This window comes from Ambystoma mexicanum, chromosome 6q (assembly GCF_040938575.1).
Source record: "Ambystoma mexicanum isolate Mex_15411 chromosome 6q, UKY_AmexF1_1, whole genome shotgun sequence".
In the NCBI taxonomy this organism is placed as follows: domain Eukaryota; kingdom Metazoa; phylum Chordata; class Amphibia; order Caudata; family Ambystomatidae; genus Ambystoma; species Ambystoma mexicanum.
In genome coordinates this window covers 1108674346-1108699023 of record NC_090937.1, presented here as the reverse complement: position 1 = coordinate 1108699023, position 24678 = coordinate 1108674346, and the positions used below count along the sequence as shown (strand labels likewise).

Sequence of the window (24678 nt, the reverse complement as noted above, 5' to 3'; positions counted from 1 at the left end):
GAGATCTTTCCTACAGGAAAATGGAGGATTTACTGTGGGTGGAATTACCTCTGGCAGCCAATCTTCCAATGGGACTCCATGAGGGGAATAACAACGCCTACCCGCCACTCGTAACATGCCAGTTTCACAGCCAAAACGAGTGCTGGCATCAGTAAATGAGTTTAGTGGAATTGTGACTGGTAATTCCACCAAACTTGTAATGAAGCTCATGTTTCTGGTCCCTTCCAACCTACACTTCAAGAAGGACTTGAAGACCATACTCTTTAAAGAACATCCTGCCAGTAGCTGACCACTCCTCTCAACCCTCCTCGTAAAGCTCCGACCTCTACCCAGCTACCCTGCTCCTACCGGCCACTCCTGCTACCGCCACACCCTACCTGTAATCCTCTTGGTATGTGCCATATGGGTGGCGCTCTGTTGCTTGCTGGCTAGGTATGCGCTTTATAACTCTCATAAATACACATGTACATGTGAAGGACAAATGAAATCGTGTATAATGTAAAATTGTCTGTTGAAAAATTGACACTGACATCAAAAAGATTCATTAAAAGATGTGTTAAGGGGAGATTGCGGGCATCAATAATGTTCTGTATTGGAGTATTGCGAGAACAGCATGTACTACTATATAGCATAAAATACCCAGAAGCTGAATAAGGAAAGACACTGAGAGTTTTTCTCTGACCATAGAAAGGTACGCAGCATGCAACGTCTTGCTTTTATAAGGTCACGCATGACGTTGGAGTTGTATACTTTTTGGATAATGTACATCTGAGAATTGCTTAGCTCATATATTATTTCCGGCACACAGGTGTGCCACATATTGTTAAGCGTTATGAAGTTTAAATATACCAAGAATATATTCACTGGTAACAATGACTGTGGAATTCAGATTTGGGCGTGATGGGAGTGCCATATCCTGAGGCACAACCCAGCCACAGCCTCCAGTTTCTAGGCTAATCATAAGCCTACAGGTAATGCAAGCGCAATGGTGCTTGTCGCGCGCCTTCTTAAATGTCATTTATCAAATGTGATGGCTTTCCAAATAGGATTATAGGATTCATATGTCAATCTCACCTGAAAGAGTGTCAGGTACATCTCCAAAAAGAATATCTTCTCCCACTGGTGCTGGTGGTTCAATGGAACCCAACCCCATTGATCTAGTTTCTAGTGCAGGTTTCACCAGAGTAATCCACACTGATTTCACTGGTTATTCCACTCAATATCACATTTACATATTTATTACAGAGCCAGCATTGCAGGTTTCAGGACTTAAACATCTTGTACGATGCAGGTCTCATGCCTACACCCCTATTTTAGCAGTGGAAATGTACAGCCATTGACGCCCTATTCTTGTGGGCAAGTCTTTCTATTTCAGGTAGTCTAGGGCTTTCATGGGCCTAAATATAGCACTATTTGCATGGGGTCATAACATATATACAGCCTTATAGACCGAGGGATGGGCTATTATCGTGGGATAATGAATTGGGTCAGAGAATGCCCCCCCCCCCCCAAGATCTATAAGGCTATTAGCACATAGTGGTAGTTGCAATCCATGTTTTAGAGTTTTAGTGTAGAAGTAAAACATGTTTCTTTAATACTGTGTAAAGTATTTAATACAGCGAAGTTAGTGCAGCCATCATATATCGCATATCGTACAATATGTTATGTTCTATTCAGTACCTGGAGTCTGGGTTTTTAAGATTACTTCCCAATTTCTCATATCTTTAGTTCCCAACTCTTGCCCCTTCCTAATATGTCATTTGTCACCTATAAGCTTCTGAGGAGCTAAAGGTGCTGTGAAGGGTGTGTTGTTACCCTCACTCTGCCACATAAGCAGGAAGTAGTGGGAAAGTGGCAGGGAACGGAAAAGACAGGCAAATCAACAGGGGCGGGCTCAGGGGAGCCCGCACACTAATAATGGGCATAACCCATGGACCTGCCCTCCCCTACCAACTGTGAAGTAGTAGAACTGGCCAAGCAGTAAATCTATGCAGGGTCCTAACTCTTCCACCTCCAGACTGTTGCTGGAGTCACTGTGAGGCTGCAATCCACATGGGCAATGGGAGCAATGCAATAAGAACGCTGTGGAGGACCCATCCTGCTGTGGAGGACCCATCCTGCTATGGAGGACCCGTCCTGCTGTGGAGGACCCGTCCTGCTGTGGAGGAACCACCCTGCTGTTTAGGAACCATCCTGCTGTGGAGGACCCATCCTGCTGTGGAGGACCTATCCTGCTGTGGAGGAACCATCCTGCTGTGGAGGACCCGTCCTGCTGTGGAGGGAATATCCTGCTGTGGAGGACATATCCTGCTGTGAATGATCCATCCTGCTGTGAAGGACCCGTCCTGCTGTGGAGGACCCATCCTGCTGTGGAGGACCTGTCCTGCTGTGGAGGACCCATCTGGCTTTGGAGGACCCGTCCTGCTGTGAAGGACCTGCCCTGCTGTGAAGGACCCGCCCTGCTGTGGAGGACCCATCCTGCTGTGGAGGAACCATCTTGCTGTGGAGGATCCATCCTGCTGTGAAGGACCCAGGGGCGTTGCTAGGGGGGGGCTAAGGGGGCTATAGCCCCTGATCTTTTGGTTGTAGCCCCGGATAGAATCTCAGGAGCTACAGCCAAAAGACTAGCTAGCCCCCAGTCTCAACAGTTCCGACATCATCTTAGCCCCGGGTCTTTTCCAGACCTAGCAACTCCCCTGGAAGGACCCGTCCTGCTGTGGAGGATCCATCCTGCTGTGATCGGCCTGTCCTGCTGTGAAGGACCCATCCTGCTGTGGAGGACCGGTCCTGCTGTGAAGGACCCGTCCTGCTGTGGAGGACCCGTCCTGCTGTGGAGGAACCACCCTGCTGTTTAGGAACCATCCTGCTGTGGAGGAACCATCCTGCTGTGGAGGACTCGTCCTACTGTGAAGGATCTGTCCTGCTGTGGAGGAACCATCCTGCTGTGGAGGACCTATCCTGCTGTGAAGGACCCATCCTGTGAAGGACCCAGCCTGCTGTGAAGGACCCATTGTGCTGTGGAGGACCCATCCTGCTGTGGAGGACCCATCCTGCTGTGGAGGAACCATCTTGCTGTGGAGGACCCGTCCTGCTGTGAAGGACCCACCCTGCTGTGGAGGAACCATCCTGCTGTGGAGGACCCGTCCTGCTGTGGAGGGCATATCCTGTTGTGGAGGACATATCCTGCTGTGAATGATCCATCCTGCTATGAAGGACCCGTCCTGCTGTGGAGGACCCATCCTGCTGTGGAGGACCCGTCCTGCTGTGGAGGACCTATCCTGTTGTGGAGGAACCGTCCTGCTGTGGAGGACCCGTCCTGCTGTGAAGGACCCGCCCTGCCGTGAAGGACCCGCCCTGCCGTGGAGGACCCATCCTGCTGTGGAGGAACCATCTTGCTGTGGAGGACCCATCCTGCTGTGAAGGACCCGTCCTGCTGTGGAGGACCGGTCCTGCTGTGGAGGACCGGTCCTGCTGTGAAGGACCCGCCCTGCTGTGGAGGACCCATCCTGCTGTGGAGGAACCATCTTGCTGTGGAGGACCCATCCTGCTGTGAAGGACCCGTCCTGCTGTGGAGGACCGGTCCTGCTGTGAAGGACCCGTCCTGCTGTGGAGGACCCATCCTGCTGTGGAGGACATATACTGCTGTGGAGGACATATCCTACTGCGAATGACCCATCCTGCTGTGAAGGACCCATCCTGCAAGTGCTTCTCCCATCACCAGGTAGCAATCTGGAGTAAGAGATGACATCAGGACATGGGTCTAGCACTACCTACATGACTTCATTCCTTTCAGCTTAAGGTGGTCGGGCAGGGCACATGGGTGCAACCCCCCTGACATCCAAAGGCAGAATCTGGGCATATCTGGGCATAGAAACACTTGTGTATAGGCGTGTTGTAAGAAGCTTGCTGATGTTTGTATTGTGTAAATGTTCAATAAAAACAAAAATGCCACATCATATCAATGGCATTTTCAAAAAACTTCATATGATGGGAGTGCCTGAGCATATGATGCTCAACGATAGCGTCGCATTCTAAACATGGGCATGCTGCAGAGTTGTGATTGCAACTCCTGTCCTTGGATGGCAGCACGCTGGCATATGACAGCAGCACACAGTAGATGATGCTGGGCAACAAACCTCCATCCCTGACAAACAATTTCAGTATTTGATAAGATGCAGAGATGGGCACCACTGCGATGTTTTGGCAAAAAGCAATGTATTGTTGTTGCATACGCTGTGTAACCTGCGAAATTGCTGGGTGGAAGCTGTGGTAGAAGTGAACCAAAAAAAGTATTGGAACAACGCTCCCGACCGTTCCTGCTCACTTCGATCACTGGGTGGAAGAGTGTAAAAGACAGCCTGCACTTTTATTTTTTTATTTTCAGTTTTTCGATTTTTAGAATTGCAAAGTGTCTATTTGCCAGTTGTTCCTATGATACAAGGTAAGCAAAATGAGATATGTGCAAACGTTGTTGATTATTCAAAACACATCTTCAGAGTGATCGGATATATCACTACATTAGTCACCACATGTTCTGTGCCAGAGGGGGGGACTTCTTCTGGACATTCAATGATGGGTCTGTTTGCTCCAGGTACCGCGGCTCCAGGCTGCTCCAGACTCCCATAGCTAGGCCGTCCCTACTTTGTAACATGTGAAGAACTGAGAATGTGAACATTTGTAACTCTAGAAATAAATAACCAGGTGCATGCTGTCTTCTACACTTTTCCACCCAAAAGGTCAGTATGTAGGCATAGGTAAGTAGGTATAGGACGTCCACTGACTCACTCTGGCGTCCTCCAGTGGGGCGACCAAGAAGGGGGGAGGTCCTCCCAGGCTAGTGGAGGATGGGGCCCCGGGGAAGTATGTGGAGAGTCCCTTAGTTATGCTTATTCAGTCCCCATCTCAGACTACGGACAGTCAAAAACCACCAAGTAAGGATAGGGCCCACTTTAGGGGTGCAGCCCTAATACTTTGGAAGCACAGACCATATGGGATCAGGAAATGCAGTCCAAGAAAGTATATAGAGGCGAGAATAAATACACTTAAAAGATGGTGGGCAGAAAAGATAGAATTCTGGAAAAGATCAATCACAAATTCATAGCAAGTCTGATGGCAACGAGGGCAGATTAAACAGGGCACTATTGGCAAGAGATGCCTGGCAGCCTATGAGAGAAATAGGAAAGCAGAACCTTCAAGGTTCAGGGTGGGCTAAAGGCTGGCCACCCCATCATCCTACTGCCCTTCCGTGCTCCGCACCCTGGACTCAGTGGAAATGCAAAGCTTGATTCCCAGATCCCTGTGTCACCCGGTGCGGGAGAGCGGGGACTTCACATCCGGAGACTAACCCGAAGGTCACCCCAATGGCATCACTCACAGTGGACCAGAAAGGACAAGGGACGAAGGAAAGGCACCTCTGTGTCCACCGGTGTGGGAGAGCCAGGACTTCACATCCGGAGACTAACTCGAAGGTCACCCCAATGGCATCACCCACAGTGGACCAGAAAGGACAAGGGACGAAGGAAAGGCATTCCTGTGTCACCCGGTGCGGGAGAGCGGGGACTTCACATCCGGAGACTAACTCGAAGGTCACCCCAATGGCATCACCCACAGTGGACCAGAATGGACAAGGGACGAAGGAAAGGCATTCCTGTGTCACCCGGTGCGGGAGAGCGGGGACTTCACATGGGGAGACTAACTCGAAGGTCACTCCGATGTCATCACCCACAGTGGACCAGAAAGGACAAGGAACGAAGGAAAGGCATCCCTGTGTCACCCGGTGTGGGAGAGCGGGGACTTCACATCCAGAGACTAACTCGAAGGTCACCCCAATGGCATCACCCACAGTGGACCAGAATGGATAAGGGACGAAGGAAAGGCATTCCTGTGTCACCCGGTGCGGGAGAGCGGGGACTTCACATGGGGAGACTAACTCGAAGGTCACTCCAATGTCATCACCCACAGTGGACCAGAAAGGACAAGGAACGAAGGAAAGGCATCCCTGTGTCACCCCGTGTGGGAGAGCGGGGACTTCACATCCAGAGACTAACTCGAAGGTCACCCCAATGGCATCACCCACAGTGGACCAGAATGGATAAGGGACGAAGGAAAGGCATTCCTGTGTCACCCGGTGCGGGAGAGCGGGGACTTCACATGGGGAGACTAACTCGAAGGTCACCCCAATGGCATCACCCACAGTGGACCAGAAAGGACAAGGGACGAAGGAAAGGCACCTCTGTGTCCACCGGTGCGGGAGAGCGGGGACTTCACATCCGGAGACTAACTCGAAGGTCACCCCAATGGCATCACCCACAGTGGACCAGAATGGACAAGGGATGAAGGAAAGGCATTCCTGGGTCACCCGGTGCGGGAGAGCGGGGACTTCACATCCGGAGACTAACTCGAAGGTCACTCCAATGGCATCACCCACAGTGGACCAGAAAGGACAAGGGACGAAGGAAAGGCACCTCTGTGTCCACCGGTGTGGGAGAGCCAGGACTTCACATGGGGAGACTAACTCGAAGGTCACTCCGATGGCATCACCCACAGTGGACCAGAAAGGACAAGGGACGAAGGAAAGGCATCCCTGTAAAACCAGCGAGCCCCATAAAATGGAAGAACTAGAGCCTTTTTTTAATGAAAGAGACTTTTCTTTGTGTCATATCTCCCAAGAGGGGTACAAGGCACTTCCCTAGAAGGGGAGAGATTGCGAACGTTGCTTTCAGTTTTGTTAGAAATCACTAGATGTATGCTGACATATAATGGTACTTTATGGCATCCCGTTTATTATTTTGCCCACACGCTGTCATAGTTCCTCGATAAACTGCTGGAATGATACTGGGCTATCATTTTCCGGCTTAGCATGGATGGTATTTTACTAATGACGCCTCAAGATATTGCCAGAATTCGGGCATGTGAGTGAGCAGGCCATTGGTGTGTGTGGTTTGGGATGCTCTCCACCTAAAATGAGAATGTAACCCACGTTCCTTTCCTGCTGTTTGTCACCCTAGGCTTCTGAGCCTTTTGTTTTCATGTGTACTAGGTGCTCAGCCTCTCCACGGACAAGCTGCACTCCTCTGATGAGCTCGACTGAGAGCGAAAAGCGTGCCAGGCGTTGCTTTGGCTTATTTCAGGTTGGCTGGGGTGGTGTTTTCCTAATCCCAAAGCTGTAATAGTGTTCCTGGAATGGTAAAGTGGGATGTCCATTCTAGCTCGGCATGGATGGTATTTTACTGATCCAAGATTTTTCCAGGATGTAGGCATGTGAGCAAATAAAATAGTATGCTGCTACTGTGACTGACGCGTCCCGCTTGGGATACTCTCCCACGAAAATTTGAACTTACCCAGAAGTGCATTCCATTTTTTGCATGTTTTGTGTCACTTTATGCTTCCGAGCTGAAATAGGACAATTCAAACCATACATCATTGATCTTCCTTACCAGCAATTCAGGAGATGCTCTTCGAATGCTATCAATAGCCATTACATTTGTCAAATTGACAGAGCACACCCTATATGTCAGGCGGGGAATGCTTCTTCGGGGAGTTATTGAAGCCATAGCTCTTGTTTCCTGGAATCTAATTAGGCAAGTTGTAGAACCAGCTCCCCACGTGACATTAGTTAAACAGGCAACATTTACTGGAACTAACCCAATCAGGATGACGACTTGCATTCTTTGTGTGCATTAATTGCTCCACCTAAAAGTGACTGCAATGAAAAGGATCTTCACAATGATGAACCATACAAAATCCTAAAGAGTTAGCGACAGATGTTTACATTTATTTTAGTGTCCTTTCCCCATGTTTCTCCACAGTGTAACTGATCAAAAACTGACAGGACTATTTTTCAAGTATTAGATCAGCCGATTTCCCAGCCACTGAAATTGTTTGTGCAATTAGTTTACATCAATAACAGTGCCTCTGAGAAACTGTACACGCTTCAGTGGTCCACCATCAACTCTCATGGAGCCAAGGTGGTGTTCAGCTCTGTACACATCTCCTTTCACATTGACACACTGACAGAACTGGGGCAATACAGAGAAGGGCAGTTAAGCAATTCAAAAGACAGTTGTGTTATACCTCATGGCTGTTAGACCTCCCAGTAAAGTCAACTTATAACACTTCTTTGCTGCATGCAGACTCTATGCTGACCCCTCAATCATTTCCAGAGCAACATTCTAGAGCCTGTGGGGCAAGGAGAACTGGACATTGAGCAGAATGAGTTTCAACCTTGAGGGGTACAGAGGAGTGAAGGCCACAGGAAAGGGGTACATAGCAGACAAAAGTGACGACATACTAGAGCAGCTTCACCGGGGTTTCCTACATATTAAACTCAAACACACCGTGACTGAGCAAATCATGGCAATCACTTGCATGTTCCCAAGCAAACCCAAGAATCCCTTCAAGCCATCCATTGGGGAACTCGGGGAGTATGCACATGGACTCTGACCACACATGTGGTGTCTCAATGAAATAGAAAGTGCTGCCTATTCCCAGGACTGCCCGAGAAGTGTTAGCAATGTCTCCAGAAATCCTCACCAGAGAAGCCTGGTTGTTGTGACCCAAAAAGACAGAAAATCTACTGAGACAGTGTGTAAACTTACACCGCTTCAACTATCAAGTAGTGGTTGATAATGTAGTACCGTTCTCCAACATCACGGGATGGGTAGTCTCACCTAATAGGCCTCATGTTTCCAAGTAGCACTATCAGCTGAATCTGCACTCCACCTCTAAACCACTCGCTGCTTTTGCGACTCAAGTTAGGTTTCCATATACACCCACGTGTCTTTCAGGTTTTGCTTAGCTTTGCCGCAGCAGTTTTGCCGAAAAACATCAATGTTTATTTTATTATTTATGGGGGGTCCCTCCATACACCCATTCATTTGTTTTATTTCCCTTCACTCCCAACCCTTTATTTACTCTTTCCCACTCCCCCACCCCAAAATTTCGATGGACATTTACGGCAAAACTCTTTCACCAAAACATCCGTCGGAGAAACGGGTGTCGGCGAAATGACGCAATACCTGCTTAGCAGTCTCAGGGCCTCATTACACGGTAGGCGGTAAGGGTTTACCGGTAAGGGCACCAGTACCGGTAAACCCTTACCGCCTTACTACGAGGTCCCTTTGCGGGACCTGACCTTAACGGCTGGTTTTACTAGCCGTTAAGGAACCGGCCCGCAAAGGGACCTTGGTGCTAATTACGGTACCGCAATTAGCGCCTTCCCCATTCCCTTTGAGCCCTATGGGGGCAAAAATGGGAATGGGGAAGTGCCTTGGTGAATTGGGCCATCCACCAAGGCGGACACGGTAAAATACCGGCGGCAACCATGGTGCTAATAGCGCTATGGTTACCGCCTACCGTGTAATGAGGCCCTCAGTCTTCGAAAGGCTGCCGACCGTAAGTCTAAAAGGGCTTAAGAAAGAATCGTATGTGCGGTACTACATCTTCATGCATGGAACAGATGCGCATGGCCAGCACTGCAAATACATGTGACGTGTACCTTCTACATAAAAATAACCAGGACCCTCTGGGGTACACTGCAGCAGCTGGAGTACACGTAAAAGAGATTTTAGTGAGAAGCATATAGGAAGCACCTATGGTAAAAGTGTACCAAAAACAGGAAAAGCAAATCTACGGAGCAGCCTGAAAACAATCCAGAGGAAACAGTTCTACCAAGGGCTGAGACACACCCCCCATAGGGTCATACCAGATGTCCACAGCGGGTCCCGCGAGGGGACAAGCATGCTAACAACAGGCTCGTCATTAACGGGCCCGTTGTTAGCATGCTCCCCAATCCCATTGAGCCCTATCGGGGCTCAAATGGGAATGGGGATGTCTGGGTCCGGGTTCCCTGAATGGGGAAATACTGGGCCCTCCAAAGTCGGAATGGCCCGGTATTTACCCATTCAGGGACCAGGGACCCTCCAACTCATAATGAGGCCCATAGTCTTTGATACGTACTAACTCATCAACCTGGTTTGCTCTTTTTATTTTTCTGATGGAAGTGGAAGATGTATTATCCCAACGCGCATAGAAACTTCTTCCTTGAGGACTGATGTCTTATGTGAGCGCAGGCATTCTAAGCAAGAAGGTTAAGAGGGTGTCAAAGGGCGGACGATGGGAGTTCAGCGAGTGCTTTACCGGAACTTGGATCTACCAGCAAGAGAGCAGAAGGACACTGGCAAATGTGACATGTAAAAATAAAGATTCCCATTCAAGGCACATTTATCTTTCATGCTTTTTGTCTGTAGAATAGGCTGTTTTCTGTGCGGATATGAGTAGATCAGTGCTCACCAGCTCATCTCCTTGCGTGGTGTGTATGCTTCCAAAGGGTGTTGATATATCATATGCACTGTGGGCAGCATGAATGCACAATGGCAAACTGTAAATTAAAGAGCAAAATGTGTTCTTTATAGAGATACTTTGTTCAGAAACCTTTCAGTAGTCCATGGGCTACTGAGTGTAATGTGATATTTTTGACCATTTCCATTTTTGGTTGAACCTACATTTTTAAGATGAAATTCCAGTCCAAAAACCACCTTTGGGATGCCTTTCTTTTAATTACCCAGAAACGCGAAGATTACTAAAATCAGACTTCAACATTTTGAGTTTAAGCCTGACTTTTTCGGCATAACCGAAACATGGCTCAACCCTGAGCTTCCCACCCAAGCTACACTTTCCACGCCCGACGACTACACTCTTTTCAGAGCAGATCGTCTGGTGGGTAAAGGTGGCGGAGTGGCCTTGATGTGTAAATCAAGTCTCGAATGTTAGGAGATTCCCCATACCTCTCCTGAAGGTTGTGAGAGTTTATGGGTGAAAATAAAAACCTCCCCACACACCACTTTAAATACACTAACTATCTATCGTCCACCTAAAATCATGCCTCTATTTGAAGAACAGCTAAGCGATTTACTGGCCCAGATCTGTACCACTAAAGGCCCAATTATCATTATGGGTGATTTTAACCACTGGGCCAATCACCAACAGGACAAAGCAGGCGCCAAGCTGATGGATACTATCACCTCTTTTGGCCTTACTCAGTGGATGAAGTCTCCCACGCAAAATAAGGGTCACACTCTCGATTGGCTCCTGTCCCAAAATGCCAACATCTCTAACATCTCGGCCACACCGTGTATCTGGTCTGACCATTTTCTTATTCAAGCTAAAATTTCACTACCCTCTGCTCCTCCTAAACTTAACGTCCACCCACGTATACAGAAAATGTCTCGCAACCTGAAGAACTTAACAGCTCCTAATTTTGACACACTGCTGTCTTCTAAACTTCAACCCCTTGACAACTTTGCTGAATCCTCTAAACTTATTAACCACTTGTCAAACAACATCAAAGAAGTAGTTAACGATCTCGCCCCACTGAAAATGAAGACAACAAAAACTGAAACCACAAAGAACACCTGGTTTACCAATGAAATTCTTGTAGCCAGACAAGAAAAAAGAGCACTCGAAAGAGCCTGGAGGAAAGATCCCAACAACAATACACAAACTAACTACAAAAAATCTATCCTTAATTATAAAAAACTCATCACAGAAGCAAAGGCCACACATTACAACGCAAGAATAGTGAATGCTCAATCTAATACAGGGGAGCTCTTTAAAATCTTAGCAGAATTCCAAAATCAGCCCCCAACCACTAATAACATCACCAAAGACAATAAATGGTGTCAGGGCATTCACAATGCCTTCTTACTTAAGATTGACTCCCACAAGGAAAAAATAAAAAAAGCCCTAGGTAATGTAACCCCCACGCAAAACCTCACAGATGCTGCTTCGCCCAGCACCTGTGAAAACGAGATCCCTCAATTCTCTTTTACACACTATACCGAAGACGAAGTATTCAAAATCATAAAAGACCTTAAAGACACGTCTTGCCCTGCTGACGACTGCCCCACAAGCACTCTTAAAGATTCTTTAGAAACTCTGGTTCCATGGATCACCAAATTGGTAAATCTCTCTTTTGGTGAGGGTCTGGTGCCGGAACTGTTAAAGTAGGCGTGGATCACACCCTTATTGAAAAAGGAGAACCTTGACCCAGCTAACAATGAGAACTACAGGCCTATTACCAACGTGCCTTATGTTCTCAAGATAATTGATAAATTGGCCTATTTACAGCTACAGGCCCAATGTCGAAAAATACAATATCTTGGGCACCCGTCAGTCGGGCTATAGGGCTTGTCACGGGACTGAGACAGCTATGCTAGATCTCAAATCTACCTCAGCTAGCATAGCTGATAATAATCAAGCTGCCTTGCTCATGTTACTTGACCTCTCCGCAGCCTTTGACCTAGTTGACCACAGCTTACTGGTGTCAAGGCTCGGAGAGGTCGCCAAGTGCTCCGCTAATGCATCCAGATGGATTGCCTCCTTTCTGGGTCCCAGAATGGTGAGGGTTTGCGTTGGCGATTGCCAATCTGCTCCAATTACTCAGACATGCGGAGTTCCGCAGGGCTCCTGTCTATCGCCCCTGCTCTTTAATCTCCATATTCGTCCCCTTCTTGACCTTTTAAATAAATTAGGCGTACAATACACGAACTACGCTGACGATACTCAGGTGGTCATACAGCTGAGTGGACTCTTTAGCAGCGATACTGCAACCATTAACAAGATATATAAAGCCATACAGGACTGGATGGCCTGCAACTCTCTTGCCCTGAATGACAAAAAAACTGAACTCCTCATTGTGGCATCAAAAAACATTAGGGCAAAACTAGATTCCAACTATACTAGCTTCCATATTGCCGATAATACCATTCTTGTCCAAAAGAAAGTCAAGACCTTGGAAGTTGTTCTTGATGAAGAACTCTCAATAAATTCCACGTCTCCAGCATTAAATCTAGCTGCGGTCTTATAAATAAAAGAATAGGGTACATTCGCCCATTCATATCGCAAGAGAACTGTGCTCTTCTATCCACCGCATTAATTAACTCAAGATTGGATTACTGTAACAGCCTCCTAGCGGGTACGACAGCTCTCAACATCCAATCATTACAAGTGGCTCAGAATAATGCTGTGCATAATATCTTCACTCAGTCCCATCGCACACATATTTCCACTTTCAGGAAAAAACTCTGTTGGCTTCCCATTAAACATCGGATAACCCACAAGATACTAACCACGACCCACAAATGCCTCAGCCTCAGTAGCCCTACCTATCTGTCAGACCGCATAAGCATTAAGTTAAACGTGAGAAACCTTCGGTCTTCCTCGGCCATCACTCTCAAACATCCCAAATTTAGGACAATCAAACTTGGAGGTACAACTCTTGGCGCACAGGGTCCCCTACTCTGGAGCAAACTTCCAGCCCAGACGCGGCAGATTCAGAACTACACCGTATTCAAACGTGCCGTTAAAACCCATCTTTTCAATATGGAATAATTCCTCCACCTATCTTCTTCTCCACTCTGTTTACTCAATATGTTTGTCTGTCCTTGTTGAGTCTCTATGTGCGCCCTGAGGCCTACGGGCATGTTGGCGCGTTACAAGAATTAAAAATAATAATAATAATAATACTGCAGTCTCCTCTCTATGTCTACATCCTCTGGCCCACAGAGTCCTCATTCTATTTTTCATAGAGATTCAGCATGGCTGGGGGAAGGCGAGAAAGATTCCTCGTTTTGGGAGGATAGCTCAGCGGCAACATGCTCGCCTTGGAAGCAAGACGACACAGAACAACACAGGTCCGATCCCCGGGTCCGCGCTTAGAAACCTCTGGGTATTAACTGTGTTGTAAATAAACTATCATAAGGTGAGAAGGATTTTAAGTAGTGCCTTAAAGGACACACCCCCTTTAAAGTAAGGATTCTCCACCTGGAAAGAATAGAAAAAGAAATTGGTTCAAAAGCTAAACAAGTTATAAGCATAATTTTTAATGCAAAATTGTTACAATTGGAACTGCTACCAGTGGCTCAACGAATTCTACATTTTAGGCGGAGGGGGCTAATCCTCCAAATGTTGGGAGAGGTGAAATCTTCAGAGACAGTGGGGGAGGGGCACACTTATTTGTGTGGGGGGCATCTAACTTCTTTACACATTCTAATAAGACTATTTATTTATATAATTTATTGGATATTTATAAGCCCCCTATACAGCAAATGGTCTTTCAAGGCACCACAAGACAAATTAGAACGGGGGTGGGGAGGAAGACATGGGAGAAAGTAACAATAATGGTCCTACTAGGCCTTGTGTCATTTGGATAGTGCAAGTGCAGTAGCACGAAGTGCATGGAGGAGGAGAGTTGGCGGGATTGCAGCAAGGGGCGGCAGGGATAATGCTAAGGTGGAGGGAAGAGCGGGGGAGGCAAAACAAGTCAAAGGGGAGAAGAGGAGGGCCCCTGGGGCTAGGCAAGTGCTAAGGGGGGCATTAGCCGGGGAGCAGGAGAGGGAAGGAAGAGGCAGGGATGCCATTCCAGAGGGAGGCTCCTGTGGAAGAGAGATATCTAATCCCCACTCTCAGCTTATAAAAAGCGTCTGAGCTGCAGAGGGTTAGAGCTAGAAGACTGAAGGGCTCTGGCAGGGAGGTATTTCTGAAGGGAGCAATGGATGTAGCGGGGTTCCAGGCCGCAGAAAGCCTTGTGGATGATGCTGAGGATCTTGAACTTGATCCTCGCAGCCACGAGGAGCCAGTGGAGAGATTTTAGAGCTGGAGAGATGTGGTCCGTGGGCTTGAAGCCAAGGATAAGTCTTGCAGTCCTATTCTGGATTAGTTGAAGGCGGCGAAGAGAAGATAGAGGCAGATTGAAGAAGAGGCTGTTGCAGTAGTCCAGCATAGAGAGGACCAGAGCTCTGGAGACACTGAATTTCTGTGTGAAGGTGAGGAAAGGGAGAATGCCTCTGAGGAGGGGCAGCTGAAAGTGGGACTTCTTGGCAAGGTCCACCATGTGAGGAGAGAAGGTGAGAAAAAATTTGAAGTTGATGCCAAGGTTTTTAGCCTCAGAAGAGGGAGGCCAGAGTGTAGGAGGGAATGAGGGAGCAGGAGTCCCAATGAGAAGGATCTCAGTCTTACTGGCATTAAGGCAGAAATCGTTAGCAGCGCATCATGCCTGAATAGCATACCGCCAGTTAGGAATGAGAGGCAGTGGAGGGAAGCTTGAAGCAGAGCTGCGTATCATCTGCATAACACTAGAAGTGAGGAGAGAAGGTGGAGATAAGGTGGGACAGAGGGGCAAGGTAGATTCTGAAGAGCCACAGTGAGAGGATAGAGCTCTGAGGGATGCTGCAGGTGCAGAGTGAGATGAAGGCGAGAAAAGGACCCAGTGGAACCTGGAAAGGTCTGTCAGAGAGGAAGGAGGTCAACCAGTCCAGTGCCAAGCCTGTGATGCCGAGGGTATCACAGAGCAGACTAATAAGGGTGGCATTATTGACCTTGTCAAAGGCAGAGGAAATATCAAGAAGGAGAGATGGAATCGAGATTAGAGAGCAAGTCATCACAGGTGTTCAGGAGAGCAGTTTCCATGCCTCTGACTGCTGCAAAGCCAGACTGATGGTCGTGGAGACAACCAACAGATTCAGTGTGGTGTATCAGTTGGGGCATGACCAGCTTCTCCAAGAGTTTTCCAAGGAAAGGGGTAATAGCGATAGGGCGGTAGTTAGCCAGGCAGGAAGTGTTGGCAGAAGGCTTTTTAAGGAGAGGGTGCACAAGGGAGTGCTTGAGGGGTGGTGTGAAGGAGCCAGTGGCAAAGGAGTGGTTGCAGAGATCAGCCAAGGCTGGAGTAAGGGAGGCAATGTTGTCCTTGATAGTTCTGGAGGAGAAGGGGTGCACCTGTTGGATGAGAATTTCATAGAGAGAACTTATCTAGTGACCTCATCCTGTGCTATGGGCGAGAAAGAGGAGTGTAGGAGGGCAGCCAAGGGATGCCTGAAAGTGGGAGAGGGAGAAAGGTGGGAGCAGACGGAAATGAGGAAAGGATGTCCTGAGTTTTGGTTGTGAAGTGGGAGGCCAGTGCAGTGCAGAGGGACTGGGATGGCAGAGGACAAGTGGAGACTGCAGTAGGATTGGCAGGTTCCTTGCAGATTTTGAAATGTTCAGCCATATTGTTGGTGGCCCCAGAGATGAGGGCTTCTTGGAAATGGGCCCTCTTCTTCGAGCAAATGGAGAGGCTGTACTGCAGGCGGCAGGCCAGTCTGTCAGGGGGTGTGCTAGAAGCCAGCCACTTCTGTTCAGCAACTCTGCACTTGCATTTCAGAGAGGCTAGATCGGAAAATGCCAGGTATTGCGCTTTGAGGCATTCTTCAAGCGGATTCTCATGACAGGGGCAAAGATGTCCAGGGTGCTGAAGATGGAGAGGTGAAGGTTAGCAAGAGCTGTGTCAGTGTGAGATTCAGTGGCTGGAGTGGACAAGGGTGGCGGCAAAAGCAGCAACTGACACTCGCTTCATTGGTCGAATGACGGAGAAGGAGACTGGCAGTACGGGCCGAAGCTTAGCCGGGGGACCAACGAGATCAAGGTGAGAGGTCGGGAGAGCATGGTGAAACCAGGAGAGAGGTGTAGTGAGAGGGTTGGAGATGGGAATGTCTGCTGAGATGAGAGCATCCAAGGTGTGTCCGGCTGAGTGGGTCAGACTGGAGGGAAGAATGGAGAGGGAAAGATAATCACAGAGGCTGCAGAAGGATCCAGTGGCCACATCATGAGAGTCAAGGTGAATATGGAAGTCTCTGAGGAGGAGAAGCTTGGAGGTGGGGGTTAGGAGAGAAGAGGTGAGGTCAGACCACTGCAAAAGGAAGGGGTAGACCGGACCACAGGTCCTGTAGATGGTGGCAAGAGTCAGCGAGAGCATAGGAGAGACACCAAGCCTGCAGACGAGGTATTTGAGGGAAGAATAGGACTGAGTGGGTATGGTAATGGCAGGGACCCACCATGTAGGGAAGATCAGGGCCACTCCCCCTCTAGATCGGTTTGGACTGGGCTTAGACAGGATCTTGTAGCCCTCTGGGAGGAGTGTGTCAAAAACAGTGACAGAGCTGGCAGTTAACCACGTCTCAGTGAGAGCGAGGACATCAAGGTGTAAGTCTTCAAGGAGGTGACAGATCGAGGCATGGTGCGAGTCTGAACATCAGCAGTGGCAGCTGACATGAAAAACATATGGCGGCAGTCATTGCTAATTGATTGCTTTGAACTTTGCCTGATGCAGTCAAAAAAGCAGGCACACTTCACAGAAATCCAGCCTCTCCCTGAGCATGAGAAGCAGAGGCTTGGTGATTTTTTCCACATGAAACAGTAATCCCCTCTGGTAAACTCTGGCTTGGAGTTTCATGACAGGATTTCCCATGCCAGGCCGCCCTCACAGGCAATCCCTCTGTCCCTAATCACGCCCACGCCCAGGCTTGGCCTTTCTCTGGGTCGACCACCCTCTTCACTTCATCACTGGTCGCTTTGCCTCTCCCTACCGCATTTCTGCCAACCCTTACAGTCTGCCAAGAGCACAACCAGTGCAGTCCACAACATGGCACGATCACAAAGCACGCCTATGAGCCCAACCTACCACCACCCACTCCCTTCCTACCAGCGTAGTCGGAAATAATTCCACAGCCAAACAAACCATCATGGCCTCCCCTCTTACCAGCTGTTACTACTATGCGACACCTGCCACCTCGAAACTAGCGCTACCCAGTACCCCTGCCATTACGATCAAGACAACCACCACTTTGCTATATATGAGCAAGCCTCCCGCCCTGCCACATAGCCTCACAATCACTCCCATTTCCCGGCCTTCCCGCACATGGTCTGTACCCCCACAGAATGCTACAGCCAACACACAGAATGCCAAAAATCCAGGGGCCCTTCATTCGAAACAACACCTACCGTAATGAAAACTCAGCTTAGCTGAAAATAGCCAAGACTCAACCTGCCCAGATCATGCCCCAATTAGGGGTCCTCCTACCCACACCAATCCACCCACATCACAACCCTCCTCCCCACCTTAACACCGCCAACCCTCCAGCCATACCCTTAGGCCATCCCAGATGACACAACCTGCCATCATATCTACCTTAACACTCAGTAACTCACACCCGCCCCAAATCAGAGTATGGAATGCCAACCTGCAATACAGAACCACTCCTCACCACAAACCCTTTCCATGCATTGACTGGTCCTAGGATATCACGGAAGGTGCCACTAATGTTAAATCCTTACATAGAAACACATCCCCCACCAACCACTCACAAAATATCCCACTACTGACATTAAACCGCCACAAAATCTACCTTTGCATTGTGCCCTCCTTAACACCAGATCTATCACTGCCCACCCCCACAAAATCTTGGACCTCATCACCACGGATGACCTTGACATCCTTGCCCTGACCGAGACCTGGCTCTCCCTTTCAGCAGGCCCAAACCTCTCAATTGCCATGCCCTTAGGCTACGCCATCCTTTGTTGTGACAGGCAAGAAAGAAAAGGCAGAGGAGAAGCCTTTATTTACAAAGAATCTCTCCCGTTATACACTTACTCCACAACAACGATTCCCAACTGCGAATCACTGTCAGCCAAACTCGAATGCTCACATAACAACACACTTACTCTACATCTCATATACCGTCCCCCTGACCCCATTGTGTCCTTCGAAGATGACCTCACCCAACTCATCACCACCAACCTCAAACCAAGTACTGAACTCCTAGTATTAGCTGACCTCAACCTGGGCTTCAGTGATGCCAATGACACAGACGCTGTTGCCATAGCCACTGCCCTGTCAGCCTTGGGATGTACCCAAAGCATCACAGAACCCATGCACTCTCATGACTGAATCCTTGATTGGCTGCTAGACCACAATTGCAACATTTCCATCTTATCAAACCGAACTTTCCCCTGGTCAGACCACCATACTATCATATTCACCATTCCAGCCATTAGCAAACGTTTTAAGCTGGTCCTTGCCCACTGCATCACCATGGCTCACAGTTCACACAACCTGACTAGCACAAAAACATTAGTCCACTCATCAACTCACCTCTGCCCTCCTCACAAGACCCCACATCCTCAATGGACCATTATAACACCTTGCTCTGCAACGCCTTCGACCACCTGGCACTTCTCAAAGCTAAGAAATCCAAGAACCCGATCCATCATAACTACTGGTTCACCCCAGAACACTGTACTGCCAGGGCCGCGAAACGAACAGCAGAAGGCACCTGGCATAAAACCCCTACTCCCACGAACAAGAGCCACCTCTCTTTACTCTCGCACCAATACAAACAGCTTATCCTCACCTCAAAAGCCTCCACGTACAATGAAAGAATTGCTAACGTGGCTTCAAGCTCCCGGGAACTCTTCACCATTCTCTGCAAACTAGAAACCCCCATATGCCCCAGATGCCATCATTAAAGACAACACTTGGTGTAATATGATCCAAGACACCCTCACAGGCAAAATCATACAGTTTCAATCCAAAATAAAAGCTAAACAAGCCTCTTCTCCTACTGCCGGCCATCTACGGTCCAACTCGTGACGACATTTAAAGTTCCAACCTATCAGCAATATCGCCCTTGCAAACATTATTGTTGGGCTTAAACCATCCCGGTACAAGGGAGATACACTCTCAGCCTCCTTGGTCAAAGAATATGTTGTACCCTACTCCCTCTTATTGCCGCCATCATCAATTCTTCCTTCCCATCCTGCTCCATCCCACTTTCATTGAAGAAATCCTGGATCTCACTGCTCCTGAAAAAGCCTACCCTTGACCCAGCCATCCCTACTATCGCCCCATTACTACTGTCCCCTACCTCCTCAGAATCATGGACAGGGTGGCCTACCTACAAATACAGACCTTCCTAGAACATTACCACATTTTATGATCCCGCCTGTCAGGCTTCCGTCATAAGCACGGGACAGAAACAGCTCTCCTTGACCTAAAAAAAAGCTTGATTGTGCCAACGACATGGTCTCCTTATCATTGCTTCTTCTTCTCGACCTATCAGCTGCTTTCAACCTCATTGACCATAAGATCCTCTGCCAAGCTCTGACCTCTACTGCCCACTTTTCCCTCAAAGCCTCTAATTGGATCGCCTCATTCCTGTCAAACAGATCCTCCAGAGTATTTGCGGCCGAGGCCACTGCCTCACTGACTTTCAACTTCTGTGTGGTACCCCAAGGTTCCTGTATATCACCCAGCTTGTACAATGTATACACTAAACCATTGTTCGACCATCTTGATGCCTTTGGAATTTCGTATACTAACTACACTGACAATACCCAAATCCTTATCCACCTCTCCGGCAACGACCTGAAAGACACCCTCAGAATTAATGAAATCTAAAAAACTATCCAATCGTGGGTGGCCACACACAGCCTTTGCCTCAACGACAACAAAACTGAACTCCTCCTCATTGGGCCCCCTGCACGCTCGAAGAGTTTCCCCCAGGAATACATATCCTTCGTCATGGTCGGCCACAAGATTCGTGTCGCATCCTCCGTCAAGACCCTTGGAGTCTACCTCCACTCTGCTCTCTCAATGACCCGCCACATCAACCATATTGCTTCGAGATCAGACTATGCGATCAGACTAATCAATGCCAGTAAACCATTCCTCACTACCACTAACCGCCCGGAAGTTGCATGGGCACTAATATGCTCGAAACTTGACTATTGTAACTCCCTGCTTTGCGGTACCTCTGAAAAGAAACCTCAGCAAACTACAAACAACCCAGAACTAGGCGCTCAGAGCCACTCTTGACATTGGCAAATGGGACCATATATCAGATGCCAGGAAAAGCAGCACACTGGCTCCCAGTCAAAGATAGAATTAACTTCAAATTTCTGTCCCTCACCCACTGCTGTCTCTTGAATGACGCTCCAGGTTACGCAGCTGACATTCTAAAAAAATGCCTCAGAAAGGTCTACAAGAGCCGCCTACAGTCACCGCCTTGTCACACCTAGGTTCAAACGTGCTAAAGTGGGGGGCTCAAGTTTCCCAGTCCGGGCACCCTCTCTTTGGAACAAGCTACCCCACACCTGCTTGGATAACCTTCCTACAATGCCTTTAGAAAGCACCTCAAAACTCTGCTGTTCAATTGGCTTTACTCCCCACTGCCCGGCTAACCACTGATCAATGACTGTTCTCTCTGTAACTAGCGCCTAAATGCCCATGGGCTTTGCACGCTGCTACAAATGTACAAATAAATAAATAAATCATTCCTGACTGAAAGGCACATTGCCCTTCTCCATGTATTTTCCCTGCATTTGCTGCTCTAAGTATGAGGTTGATATCCAGATACCGCGCTAAGTGTCCCTACACGCAATGCAGTCACTCGTCCTGTATGGCACTTGTTGTTCTGTGCAAACATATAAAAGCATTCAATGGGAACTAACCACTAATGTCAATATTAACACAACATTTGTTTTCTTTTAGAGGTATGATTTTGTTGGGCCTGGCTCATGGAGTATTCCTGTCTTTTTGGCCTGTTGCCAATCGTGTTTGGTGGTATTTCATTGGTAAGACATGCATTTAATGGATATATTGTTCTTCCCATATTGTGATTGCTGTTATTTATGAGTCTCCGTACATGATCTCAGAGCCTAGAGCAATCATTGCGTTCATCTTGCTGGCTTGAAAATTGTGGGAACATAGAGGCAAAATCCTATGGCCGTTGAAAGGTCATGTTGATACATTAAATTATAGTAGCCCACGCAATAAACCTATATTGTGTAGATATTGGATGGCTGATTCCTCATTTGTGATAAAGAGTGAGAGTTGCTCAGGGCGGTGCAGAGCTGACTACCCATGGACGATTCCATGCACGTGCAGAGCTGACTACCCACGGGCGATCGCATGAAACTGCTGAGCAGACTACCCATGGGTGATCGCATGAACACGCTAAACTGAATACCCATGGATGATCGCATGCATGGGCTGAGCAGACTACCCATGGGTGATCGCATGCACGTGCTAGGCAGACTAAGCATGGGTGGTTGTATACATGTGCTGTGCAGACTTCCCACAGGCCATCCCATTCATGGGCTGAGAAGACACCCCAAAGCAATTGCATGCACATACTGAGCAGACTGTCCACGGGTGATCACATGTACATGCTGAGCAGACTGCCCACTACCGATCGCACGCTTATGCATTGTTCTGATTGTCATAAGGCCTAGTAGGACCACTTATTGTTGTTTTCCCCTGCCCCCCCCCCCCGCCCCTTTCTTTTTTGTCTTGTGGCGCCTTGAAACACTTGTGTATAGGCACCATGCAAATGTCCAATAAATAAATAAGAAAATGCACTCGCTGCGCTAGGCAGACTACCCATAGACGATTGCATGCACATGCTGAACAGACTACCCATGGGTGATCGCATGCACGTGCTGAGTAGACTACCCACAGGTCATCACATGCATACGCAGAGCTGACTACCCATGTATGATTCCATGCACATGCTGAGCAGACTGCCCACGGGCGATCACATTCACATGCTGAGCAGACTGCCCACTGGCAATCGCATGCACACGCTGAGCAAACTACCCAGGGGTGATCGCATGGATGTGCTGAGCAGACTACCAATGGGGATCGCATGCCCGTGCTGATCACGTGCACATGCGGAGCTGACTACCCATGTACGAAAACATGCAAATTCTGAGCAGATTGCCCATGGGCGATCACATGCACATGCTGAGCAGACTGCCCACTGGCAATCGCATGCACATGCTGAGCAGACTACCCATGGGTGATTGCATGCACATGCTGAGCAGACTACACATGGGTGAACGCATGCACGTGCTGAGCAGACTACCCATGGGTGATCGCATCCACGTGCTAAGCAGACTACCCACAGGTGATCACATGAACATGCTGAGCAGACTTCCCGCAGGCAATCGTATGCACGTGCTGAGCAGACTACCTGCAGGCGATCATATGCCCGTGCTGAGCAGACTACCCACAGGCAATCCCATTCATATGCTGAGCAGACTCCCCAAGGGTGATCACATGCACATGCTGAGCAGACTGCCCACTAGCGATCGCATGCTTTTGCATTATTCCGATTGTCACAAAGCCTACTAGGACCACTTATTGTTGTTTTCCCCTGCCCCCCTTTTTTGTCTTGTGGCGCCTTGAAACACTTGTGTTTAGGTGCCATGCAAATGTCCAATAAATAAATCAATAAGAAAATGCACTCGCTGCGCTGAGCAGACTACCCATAGATGATTGCATGCACATGCTGAACAGACTACCATTGGGTGATCGCATGCACGGGCTGAGTAGACTACCCACGGGTCATCACATGCATACGCAGAGCTGACTACCCATGTATGATTCCATGCACATGCTGAGCAGACTGCTCACGGGTGATCACATGCACATGCTGAGCAGACTGCCCACTGGCAATCACATGCACATGCTGAGCAGACTACCCATGGGTGATCGCATGCACATGCTGAGCAGACTACCAGCGAGTGATCACATGCACACGCGGAGCTGACTGCCCATGTACGAAAACATGCACATGCTGAGCAGACTACCCACAGGTGATCGCATGCACATGCTGAGCAGACTACTCACAGGTGATCACATGAACATGCTGAGCAGACTACCCGCAGGCAATCATATGCACGTGCTGAGCAGACTACCCACAGGCAATCCCATTCATGTGCTGAGCAGACTCCCCAAGAGCAATTGCATGCACATGCTGAGCAGACTGTCCACATGCAATCACATGCACATGATGAGCAGACTGCCCACTGGCAATAGCATGCACATGCTGAACAGACTACCCATGGGCATTTGCATGAACGTGCTGAGCAGGCTACCCACGGGCAATCGTATGCACGTGCTGAGCAGACTACCCACAGGCGATCGTATGCCTGTGCTGAGCAGACTACCCACAGGCAATCCCATTCATGTGCTGAGCAGACTCCCCAAGAGCAATTGCATGCACATGCTAAGCAGATTGTCCACAGGCGATCACATGAGCATGATGAGCAGACTTCCCACAGGCAACCCCATTCATATGCTGAGCAGACTTCCCAAGAGCAGTTGCATGCACATGCTGAGCAGACTGGTCATGGGCGATCACATGCACATGCTGAGCAGACTACCCATTAACCAAGAAAGAAAAATTATAAAATATGTCTGCTTATTAACATCTACAACAAAGAAATTAAGATGGAAGGCGGTAAACTAAGGTATAATAGCATACAATTCGGGTTTGCTATAAAAAGCATCTTGATGAATGCATTAATCAATTAATCAATCAAAGACGAGCTGAAAAAGTAAAAAGTCCAAAGATGAACCACAAATACAAATTAGGTCACGTGGTATTACCATGAGATTTGAAGAGTAGAAACCCAAGGTTGTGATGGAAAAACGGTGCTGATGTGATAAATTTGGAACAGTAACAAGTAACAAGAATCAGTGTCCTTCTTTGCAATGTAATGCAATACCCTGCCAACTGCGTGCCTCCTCCTAAACTAAAAACAGCAGCAACCCCCAACACCCCAAATCACACACTTTGATACTTTTGTTAGAGCTGGCGTAAGAATGCCCTATCACTATGAGTTCATACGGCCTGGGAAGAAGTTCCTAGTCCTGGGAAGATGCAGTCTCTTGCTTCATGGAGCAGACTCTCACTTGCCAGTCTGTGCTGTCTAGTTAACCTTTCACTTCCTCTAATAACATAAAGCGATCCTTCTGGCAACATCCTGTCTCAGAAGTAACCTTGAGGACTACCTGTCACCATT

General features: G+C 48.4%; 1 protein-coding gene across 3 annotated transcripts in view; it reads left to right on the top strand.

Moving 5' to 3' along the window:
• The window catches only part of CWH43 (cell wall biogenesis 43 C-terminal homolog), a 533223-nt gene that overhangs the window by 188327 nt on the left and 320218 nt on the right, over window positions 1-24678 (top strand). For all 3 annotated transcript variants that reach the window (XM_069631684.1, XM_069631685.1, XM_069631686.1), the window contains exon 6: window positions 21359-21441. In XM_069631684.1, the coding sequence (XP_069487785.1) occupies window positions 21359-21441 (83 nt within the window). The remainder of the gene's footprint in view (window positions 1-21358; window positions 21442-24678) is intronic.